General features: G+C 39.1%; 2 protein-coding genes across 2 annotated transcripts; one reads left to right on the forward strand and one right to left on the reverse strand.

The window, feature by feature from the left end:
- Nucleotides 1-891: 891 nt before the first annotated feature.
- Nucleotides 892-1,926, reverse strand: LOC121372944 (probable G-protein coupled receptor 139). The gene has a single exon (XM_041499380.1). It carries the CDS (start codon nucleotides 1,924-1,926, stop codon nucleotides 892-894), a length of 1,035 nt encoding a protein of 344 aa, XP_041355314.1.
- A 2,862-nt stretch (nucleotides 1,927-4,788) lies between these two features.
- On the forward strand, nucleotides 4,789-5,340 carry LOC121372945. Its single transcript, XM_041499381.1, has one exon. It carries the CDS (start codon nucleotides 4,789-4,791, stop codon nucleotides 5,338-5,340), a length of 552 nt encoding a protein of 183 aa, XP_041355315.1.
- The last annotated feature ends 6,065 nt before the right edge of the window (nucleotides 5,341-11,405 follow it).

The following is an 11,405-nucleotide window of genomic DNA, read 5'->3' on the forward strand; positions in this document are numbered from 1 at the left end:
TTGTTTTATTTGAGTTGGTATGGGTTTAAAACTTTATATCATGTTTTATACAAATTTTGACTATTCATTATGAATTTACATGCCAGTTCATCGGTTTCCTTTTGATGTAAACGGACTCTATACGGTGCACATGTAGTTAGTATTCAACAAAGAACATTCTAGTTTTTATTTTGGCTGTGCAGTTAAATTCCAATGTGATAATTGGAGGGCTAGTTGAATTTGAGGAGGGCCAGTAAGATTTTTCGTCAACTGGCTCTGCTGGTGACAAAGGTTTTCCTGTTAATTTTCAATCCTGAAAAATCCAACCTGGTGGTGGAGACTGTCGAAACGAGAAGCGTCCTAGCGTTCAATCAGTTCCAATGGCCGCATTAGTTCCAGTGGCCGCATACATCCCAGTAGAAAACTCCATTTTGTTGACAGTAACGAAAAACAACAATGTTGGATTCCCATGTTGAACAAACGAAAGCACGTGCAGTGTGCACAGGCAAAGCACGTGAAACCGCGCCGTGCTCCAGACTGGGAATTTGCTCTTTCGAAAACATTTCCTTTTCTTTTTTACATAAAGAAAACCTAGAATATATTAAAAAAAACAAAATAACGATGTACTGACTAAACTGCTGAAATACGACCTGACTATGTGGACGTACACTTGGACCAAGCACTACCCCCCCCCCCCCAAAAAAAAAAAAAAAAAAAAGAAGAAGAAGAAAAAACGTTTTGTTAGTATCTATGGAAATAACCATTCTAATTGTGTGACATTAGGCGTATTCATTAACATAATACCAGTCATGTAAACTACGGAACTGGCATTTCAGAGAGTGTGGTATTTGAAGTAACCACTGACGAAGAAATGTGGTGAGTCTTGTTTGTTGAACCAGTATTTTGTGTTGTTTAATTCGGACGTGTTTGTCTCCCCTTCACAGTGAAGCATCTAAGTTTCCTTTTAATGATCTGTCTATAGTTTTGTGAACTTCCAATCAAGATGAAAAAGTTCTGGCCTAAATTTAGCGAGTAGATTATGTTCAACGCTGGCCACAATCTATCGGTTATTATCACGACTTCTCTGCCTGCCTCCAGCAAGTAAGACACGAGATTTATGATATCTGACACTGACATGGGCAACAAAGTTACGAAGGCCAGTACCGAAATTAAAACCAAGGGGCGTGTTGAACTGTCTTTGGTAGGATTTGCGCTATGTCTTATGAATGTGCTTCTAAACTCATTGCCACGTTTGATGCGAACAGTTATAAAGATGTTGAGGACGAGGATGATGATGCAAGGGAGCGTGGATGACAATACCATACGAAAGACTATGATGTAGTATACAAGATTATCAGACATCACTAACTCTGATATATCCAAAATGGGTATAACTAACACGATGGTTGCAGCAACCATGCACGAACAGACGGCAATGGCTTTCTTTCTCGTACAAAATATTTCCCGTTTTAACGGAAAACAGACGCATACGAATCTGTCGAGGGTAAACCCAACGACCAGCCAGGGCGATAGGAACGTCGGTAAAAACTCGAAGCCTATGACAATTTTAATGATAGTGTTGCTCATGTTAGCAAGCTTCGGCAAGTTAAAATATTCTTCGGTCTGCAGATACATGCCGACGATCAGTGCAAGACAATCGCAAAAGGCCATGAACTTCAGGTACACGGTGTAAGAAAGGGAAGCTAACTTGGAATCGCTCACCATTATGAACAGCATGATATTGCCAATGGTACCTGCTATGACTATGCTCAAGATAATGGCCCAGTGGGCATAGCCATGTAAATTGAAATATGGCCAACCGTTCAGAGTCGAATTATCATGATACATTTTAAAGTCACCTTTTCCAAAACCAACTTCGTCAAAACCATCATCTCTCTCGGTAAAGTTGGATGTTTGGTTTGACCAGAATGGTGACGGTGTTGACATGCTTCAAATACGGCGTCCTCAGAATATCACCTGTAAGAAATAAAATATTTATTATTAAAGATGGAAGTTCATCTCACCACTTTATCTCATATTATATTGCAAAATACAAACTCATCTACAATTTTTAAAATCTCACAATCACCTCACCATATTATAGCATCGTTTGTTAATGCAAAATACACACACACACACACACAGAGAGAGAGAGAGAGAGAGAGAGAGAGAGAGAGAGAGAGAGAGAGAGAGAGAGAGAGAGAGAGAGAGAGAGAGAGAGAGAGAGAGAGAGTTTTACCAAAGTAAAAAAACAAAAACATTCACCACACTATATTATAACATTTACTAATTCGAAATGCAAACATGGATACATTTGTGATTCACTAAACGTCACCTCACCGTATAACACAATTTACTATTACAAAACACACACACGCACGCACGTTTATGTAATATTCACCTGCCACGCGATACATACGATACAACAATTACGTGACTCTAGGCAAAGTAGAATTTGTGTCGTACAAATCTATGGAAATTTTTGTTCTCGTCAAAGTGAAATATCCTTGGCATTAAAGGGACATTCCTGAGTTTGCTGCACTTTTTAAGACGTTATCGACTAACAGAGACTTTTTAACGATTGTAATTACATTTCAAATATATTTTTCTGCATAAAATATTAGTGGCTTTATATTAAACGTGTTTCTGATCGTTTTAATATTTATACTAGGTTAAATTTCCTCATATTTCCTAAAATATTGCTTTTTCGTACGTAAGAAATTATTTGAAGACAAAATCCAGTTTGGGCTTCGTACACATATTACGACGACCAGAAACACATTCAATATACAGACACTGATATTCTAAACAAGAACCTATATTTAATATGTAAGTTTAATCGTAGAAATGTTTTATTAGAGGAAAACAATTAGAAGACTTAATTCTCAAAAATAATTTACTTTTATTCAATGACAAAAGTCATACATATTTGCATTCTGCAAATGGTTCTTTTACTTCTATAGACTTAACCCTTTGTAGTCCTTCACTTTTTCTTGATTTCTCCTGGAAAGTTGGTTCAGACCCTTGTGGTACTGATCACTTTCCCATTATTTTGGAGAATGATGGACCTCAATCGCTTGAAAAGGTTCAAAGGTAGAAGTTGGCGAAGGCAAAGTGGGGTCAGTTTCAGCATCTGTACAACAATTTGCCATTACTGATGCTGATGATCCCATGCCTTTGTTCACTTCATCTTGAAGGACATTGCAGATGAAACTATTCCTAAGACTTCGGCAGTGCCAAAGCGTTTCAATAAACCATGGTTTTACTGATACATGCAAGGATGCACTTAAAAAGCGAAACAGGTTCCTTGAGAGGTTCAAACGTGAACCTACTGAGGATGACCTGGATGGTTATCGTATTGTTAAGGTTAAGGCTCGCAGAGAAATTACACATAGTAAGAAAACATCTTGGAGAACGTTTGTCTCCAAGTTGAATTCACAAACATCAGTGAAATCTGTCTGGAATAGGATCCGTAAAATCAAAGGTAAAGAATCCAGTAATACAGTTCACCATTTGTATGTCAATGATAAGGATGTTACGTCTCATTGTGACATTGTCAATGCATTGGCAGACAACTTTTCTCACAATTCATTTTCTGATTTCAGTGCAGATGCTTTTACATCTGTCAGAACTAAAGCTAAACAGCAGTCCATTAAAGGGACATTCCTGAGTTTGCTGCATTTTATGATGTTTCCGACTAATGAAATATTTCTACAATTAAACTTACATATTAAATATATTTTCTTGTTTAGAATATCAGTGTTTGTATATGCGATGTGTTTTTGGTTATCTTAATATTTGTAAGAAGCCCAAACTGGATTTTGTCTTCAATAATTTCGTACGTACGAAACAAAAATATTTTAGGAAATAAAATGAAATTTAACCTAGTACAAATATTAGAACGATTAGAAATACGTTTAATAGACAGCCGCTAATATTTCATGCAGAAAAATATATTTAATACGTAATTACAATCGTTAAAAAAGTATCTGTTAGTCGATAACATCTTAAAAATTGTAGCAAACTCAGAAATGTCCCTTTAATTTTTCATCTGGAAATGCTCAAGTATACAACAGGTGTTTTTCTATTGCTACTATTCCACACAGACCACGAATCCCACGAATCGCTACGAATTGTTAAATTTAGGATTTGTGAGGATTCGTGGAATTTTGCAAATTAGAATGGTCTAATTCGTGACGATCTACGATTCAGTTAAGATACAGGTACGATAGAGTTACGAATATTCATGGGATTCGGCTCGATTCGGCTCGAATCGCACGAATATTGTCAAGAATTCACTACGATTTAAAAGAATCGATTACGTATACTGCACGAATGTTAGGAATCAGTTACGAATCAGTTAAGAATATGCCGAATGCATCTAAGAATCAGGTACGATTAAAATTGAATTCGTTACTATTCTTGACAGTTCGTGGGATTTTCCCTCAAGATAGGTATAAAAAGGCCCTCACCCCTGCTTGGGCATCAGTTCCAAAATGGATGTTCAACGTAGAGCAGCTGTAGTACTGGCCCTGGAACTGGAGTATCAACACCAGCTGCTGATAGCTAGAAGAAGACTGCTTCGAAGAAGAAGGAGAAGAGCCCCCAGGTGGTGGGTTAGACCGTGGCTAACACCAGCTAGAAGGCTAGAATATGGTCACTACAACATACTGATGCAGGAGCTGAGGGTGGAAGATGAGAATGCCTTTGCCAACTATGTGAGAATTCCACCCCACATGTTTGATCAACAGGATTAGGCCAGTCATCCAGAGGAGGGACACCCACATGAGACCAGCCCTAGATGCCAGAATGAAACTGACCATGACCCTCAGACACCTGGCTACAGGAGACCGGTATCACACCCTCCAGTATGACTTCCGATGTGGCTACAGCACAGTGGTATGGACTGTGCAGGAAGTCTGTCAGGTCTGTCAGGTCATCATACAGGAGCTGAAGGATGAAGTCATGCCACTGCTAAGGACCCAGGAGGACTGTAAGGCCATTGCCCAGCAGTTCCAAGACCGGTGGAATGTTCCTCATGCCCTGGGGGCCTTGTATGGCAAGCACATAGCCATCAGGAAACCACACAAGTCAGGCAGTGTGTTCTACAACTACAAAGGCTTCTTCTCCGTGGTGCTGCTTGCCCTTGTGGATGCAGATTATAAGTTTATCTGGATAGACACTGGTGGAGAAGGTCATCAATCTGACGGACAGCTGTTTGGTGCTTCAGAACTGAAAGAGTGCATTGATGACACCACCATAAACTTCCCTGACAGCGATCCTCTGCCCAATGATGACAGAGACACACCCTACTACATCCGATTCGTGGTCACAACCTCCAATTCACGAATCCCTGAATGAGTTAAAAATACCTACGATTGCCTACGAACTGATTACGATTCAAAGACGAATCCTAAAATTTATCAATTCGTAGCGATTCGTGGGATTCGTGGTCTGTGTGGAATAGTAGCATATGGAGGAATTGCAGGATGCTCTTCGTGGGGCCCATGATAATTCGATAGGACCGAATGAAATTCATTATCAGTTATTGAAACATTTACCTGAATCATCTTAGATGGTTCCTTTGAATATTTTTAATAACATCTGGATTTCTGGAGACTTTCCTTCTGATTGGAGGAATTATTATTCCTGTTCCTGGGCCTGGTAACGATTCAACCAAATCTACTAGTTATCGCCCTATCGCTTTGGCAAGTTCCATTTGTAAAACCATGGAACGAATGATCCATCGTATACCTGTCTGGTATCTTGAATCCCACAAATTGCTTACTAACGTGTAATGTGGGTTCAGATCTAGACGTAGCACGGTTGATCATCTTGTTAGACTTGAAACGTTTTGTAGGGAAGCTTTCATCCATAACCAGCACTTGGTTTCAGTGTTTTTTGATTTGGAGAAAGCTTACGATACCACGTCGAAGTATGGAATTTTAGACGACCTCTATGGCATGTGCCTTACAGGTCGACTTCCTGTTTTTATATCTCAATTTTTAAAAGATAGATATTTTAAAGGAAGAGACAATTAACTCATTTGGCCTGGTATGCATATTCAACGATATATAATCTCGACTGGTCTATCAGTAGATCTAACAGCATTGAGTGGACTGCCATGTCCAGGTGACATTTCATCTATAAATAACAATTTAAATATCAGCCAATTACACTTCGCCTTTTACAGCGTTATTCGGGAGCATATACATTCTAAAAAATATCGGACGAGACTATTTATGCAATAGGCGAACTGGTTGGTCTATTTCAACATTTAAAAAACAGGGGGAAAAGTGCAGTAATAAACTCTGGATTGCACACTAGTATAAACAGATTTTATGGCTATATCATCATCAGGGTTTTTTTTCGTCTTGAAACGAATTTTATGTAACATTTTATATTGCAATTAGTTTCCGACATACTTCGGAATTCTGACATGATTTTGCAAGTAAGGTTTTTATTGGTTGAATGAAAGGTCAACCGGACATGAGCTCCAACGGGGTGCTGTTAGATCCACAGGTAATAATAATTAACCAGTGGAGCTAATTTTAATTAGATTGCATTATTGCATAATATCAAGTATAATCGTATAGTTAATTAATAAAACAGTTAAATGTGACGTCTATTATATGAACCTTGTAAAAAATGGCGTACATGAGATTATGACTGATTTTCACTCCTTAGATGCCCTTCTTTGAGAAACTGATGGGTACCGGTGCAGTAGCCTCGGGGAAAATCCAGTATTTAAGATGGAGTCCAAGATGGCCGCCACCAAAGAGGAAAATCTGTATCTTGCAACTAAATGTCACAGAGTAACATATAATACTACTTTTTTTTATGTTTTTGGGGTCAAGGAATCAATTTTTCAGGTTATTTTTAACTTTTAAAGTCCAGGTAAGACATTATGGTCAAGTTCAAGGTCATTTATTCTTGAACTTCACAAATTGTAACATGTCTCAACTGAAAAACAGGGCAATCATTTATAAAATACATATCTTCCATGTCATTTTGATAAAACATATTACAAATGACATTAATATCTAAATGCTGATAAATTATATTAAAGACAATGTTCATATGTTGATGCTCATTCCACATTACAAGTCAAGACAATAATTTCCATTTAATGACTATTAGAGGTTCAACATAATCAGTCATCATCTTCTTCCTCTACAAAGTCATCTTCATCATCATCGGTTAACTCATCCACATCTTCATCATCATCGGATAACTCATCCACATCTTCATCCTCTAATACAGGCTTGGTGAAGGGATTATGGCATCCTTGAATAGAATCTGCACACTTACAGAATGTGCTGCAACTTTTGTTGTCATGATGACATGAACAGCGCTTTGATTTGCAAGATTCTTTTGAATCACAGTTGCAACCTATCAACTTCAGTACCAAGTCAGGAGCAATGGATGTGTTTGGAGAGGAGCTGTACTGGCACTAGGGACCTTGTAGTGAGATCCTTCTCCCAAACGTATTCAAATGGTTACACAGAAGGAGGCTCTGAACTGGCTGCAGAGCGCCAGACTGCAGCTTGGTAATGGCTTCTGTTGTTGGAGGAAGAGTTTCAAGTTTGAATCTTCCACTCTGGCACTGTGTCTACCTCTTCCACTTGTAGAATCTTATTTCTGATAGTGTGGTGAATGATGAGATATTCCCATAGCAAGCTCCAATAAATGATGTTCCCTTATTTGCAAGGTCTTCAGTGGTCTCATTGAGATCCCCCAGACATGGAGGGTGATGCCCTTTCTTCAGAGCAGTCAGTGCTGTGTGCTTGCCAATACCATAAGGTTTACTGACTGTGTCACAACATGTTATTGCATGTATTGATAGTATATGGGACATTATGTCAACATTGGTTTTTACAGTTTGGTTTATATCAATGGCTTCAATTTCTGTGCCCCTGCGTGTGCTGTAACCTCACCGTGGTGCAGGGGTGTAACATTCTCTTTGAGAATGGCCAATACAGCACAAATGGAAGTTTAGAGTAAAATTCGGTGTCCGTAAAATTCTGTGATATTTGTATTTGTATTTTTGGCACAGTTCTTTACACTGTTTTTGTTTAAACATTGAATTTTTATATTGATGTTGATCATCACTTTATTTATTTGCATTATCATAGTTTGACACCCAATAGCCGATGTATTTTTCGTGCTGGGGTGTCGTTAAACATTCATTCATTCATTCAATTTCTGTGATATTGGGACCATGAAGATTTGAGCATCAAAATTTAGAGTATGCTTAAAATGAAGAGAAGGACAAAAACATCTGTATCACTGCATTTGACATAAATTGTATGGACTCCATGTTTTCTCACTGTCAACCACATGATGAATAATGGTATTATCTGCTTCTTCTTGTGAGTTACGAAGACCTTCACAGTCCACATCAGTGTTTCTGACAGAATCAACAGGGGGTAGAAAGAAAATGGGTTACGTTTAGGGTTAGAGTTAAAAAAATCATACAATGATGATAAGAGTAATTAATGTTGTCAGAAGGTTAACTTAAAATTAACAATATGCGAACAAAATTGGGTATAGCGCCATACCCATCTTACCCAAGCATAGTGTATGAATATAGAAGAGGGCCTCGTAAGTTGTCAAACTTGTGCCCAACTATTTTGTTCTTTGTACAATAAAATATGTTTGCAACCAACAACCCATCTTACCCTCTAGCAGAAACCCTGCACATGCCCTGGTGAAGCTGCAGTCACTTTAATGGGAATTTCTTTATGGCCAGAGACGATAATATATTGTTGGTCTGATAGGTGACCCTCAACATCATCCATATTTTGTCAGTGATGAGGTCAATCAGCTGAACTTTGTTTTCTACGACTTTGAGAGAAATTGTCTGAGTTGGGAGGGGTGAATTTAGTGTGAGTGTGTACTCTTCGCTAATGGTATCATCAGCTCGTCCTGCTCTCGTACCACCCTAATAATCGCGGTCAGATAATCAGATGCACACCTAACACAGATGGTGTAAGCTGCTGAGTCACATATCGTTCTGTATAACTTTATGCTAGCTGGACTATTCAGATTATCAAAGGCAAAAACGGTCTGTATGCATATCTGCCAGAAAAGAGGTCTCCACTTAGATCCACAGTTGTTTCTGGACAAAAATCCAATTCCAGGTGTGGAGGAGACCAAATTTCTGGGGGTTATCTTTGACAGGAAGCTATCTTTTGTGCCCCATCTTAAATATGTTAAAAAGAAGGGCTTAAAAGCTCTGAATATTTTAAAAGTTATTGGTAATACGGAATGGGGAGCAGACCGCAATGTTATGCTCCGTCTGTATCGATCTCTTGTGAGGTCAAAACTTGATTATGGATGCATTGTGCATGGGTCGGCACGCAAGTCTTAATTGCAGATGCTAGATCCTATACATAACCAGGGACTTGGGCTTTGTCTTGGTGCATTTAGAACATCTCCTGTTGCTTTCCAGCATTAATTTAACTGACACTTTGGAAACTCCTTCATATTTTGTTTTACCACCTTGGTGTATTCCACCACCTAACATTGTGTTTGATCTTGCGCAACTGCAAACAGATCGTACAGATGCTATTGTATACAAACAGTTTTTCATGGAAATTCAAGCCAGGTACCGTGATTACATTCCTCTGTATACAGATGGATCACGGGATGAGAATTATGTGGCTTGTACTACAGTTTTTCCACCAAACGCAATACTTTCCATGAGACTGCCTGACTCAGCATCGATCTTTAGTATTGAAGTTTGGACAGTCATTAAAGCCTTGGAAGAAATAAAGGATTCTAGTGCATCCAAATTTATTATTTTTACCAACTCACTTTCGTGACTCCGAGCTTTGCGCACTATGAAGCTGGACCATCCCTTAATTGGGATGGTCATACGAAAGTGTGTCTTTTTATCTATCCCCTGCGTGTGCATTAACCTCACCGTGGTGCAGGGGTGAACATTCTTTTATAGAATGGCCAATAAATGCACAACTCCTGTATGAGGCGCCTTGTTTGCCGTGAGGTGCAACCCGTGAAAATGGATGATGGGATCCTGGTGATTGAGTTGGGGCATACCTGCGGGTATGACTTCTGACAATACATCACTTTGGCCCGGAGTTCATATAGACGGGTGATCAGGAAGGCCCGACCTGATCAATCGGCTGGTCACGTCAAGCTCGAGGGCATACAACCCTTTGATTTGTTACATTTGTAAAGAACAAACATTGTTTGAATGGTCATATGTTTTGTTGCTCTTGGGGCGGTGGCTAGGGTCAATCAGGTGATTTTTTCTTTCATATTGCCTGAGTATATCAACCATGTATCCCTGGCATGATTGTCTGCTGGTTATCCGCAGCTTCATGTCCCCTTGTTGGACTCGATGGTGGGTGGGGAGCATGATTGATGAATTATATGAACTATATTATGGCTCAAACAACAACACTAACTTTTGATGGGACCCTGAAAAGGGTCCACACCGAAGTTTCGGACTCTTCGTCGTCAGATGAAGAGTCTATGACATTGCATGTTAAGAAATCGAAGGTTATTTCTTTGAAATCTTGGCCAAGGTTTCTTGTCATCGGTTCTTCCGATGATGGGGCCTTGATGAATCTGTCGCCTTTTGCGATACAAAAAGGGCTTGAAGGCTTGGCTGGAGAGCCCAAAAGTGTTAAGAAATTGAGGAATGGCTCATTGTTGATTGAAGTTCAACAGAAGTCTTCTAGAAAATCAAATCAAAAATGCTTTGTAACATTTCCATCAATGTTAGTCCTCATGCTACTCTTAATTCATCAAAAGGAGTAGTTCGGTCTAGAGACTTGGAAGGAGTTAGTGAGGATGAGATTTGCGAAAATCTCTCATCACAAGGTGTGTTGTCAGTCAAGCGGATAAACGTTCGCCGGAATAACGCTCTTGTTCCGACGAATACTTTGATCCTAGTATTTAACACACCTAACCTTCCAGACTCTATTAAGGCAGGGTATTTGCATATACATGTTGTGCCATACATTCCTAACCCTTTACGGTTTTTTTAAATGTCAAAAGTTTGGACACGGACAGAATACATGTCGCAACACATTGACATGTGCTCGTTGTGGTCAATTTGACCATGACAGCAAGGAGTGTCAAAATGATGTGATATGTACCAATTGTAAAGGGAAACACTTTGCGTACTCGCGAGAGTGCCCAAAGTGGAAAGTGGAAAAATAGGTACAGCAGGTGAAAGTAGAAAAACACCTGTCCTTTACTGATGCTAGAAAATTTGTAGATGCTTCCACACACGTGGCATCGGGTAAATCTTATGCCACAGCTGTGAAGGTTTCTACAACCAGTGTAGCTATTCAAACTGACTTGACTTGGCCAAACAGTGAGGATAAATTTAAGAAGATTTCTGATCTTGAAAAGGTGCAAAAGCAAGCTGCAAAAGCTGCTACTAACAAAGT

This window comes from Gigantopelta aegis, chromosome 5 (assembly GCF_016097555.1).
Source record: "Gigantopelta aegis isolate Gae_Host chromosome 5, Gae_host_genome, whole genome shotgun sequence".
Taxonomy (NCBI): Eukaryota; Metazoa; Mollusca; class Gastropoda; order Neomphalida; family Peltospiridae; genus Gigantopelta; species Gigantopelta aegis.

Bases quoted from the DNA above. Each gene is read 5' to 3' on its own strand.
- LOC121372944 (XM_041499380.1), bottom strand. From the start codon at position 1,926: ATGTCAACACCGTCACCATTCTGGTCAAACCAAACATCCAACTTTACC.
- LOC121372945 (XM_041499381.1), top strand. From the start codon at position 4,789: ATGAAACTGACCATGACCCTCAGACACCTGGCTACAGGAGACCGGTAT.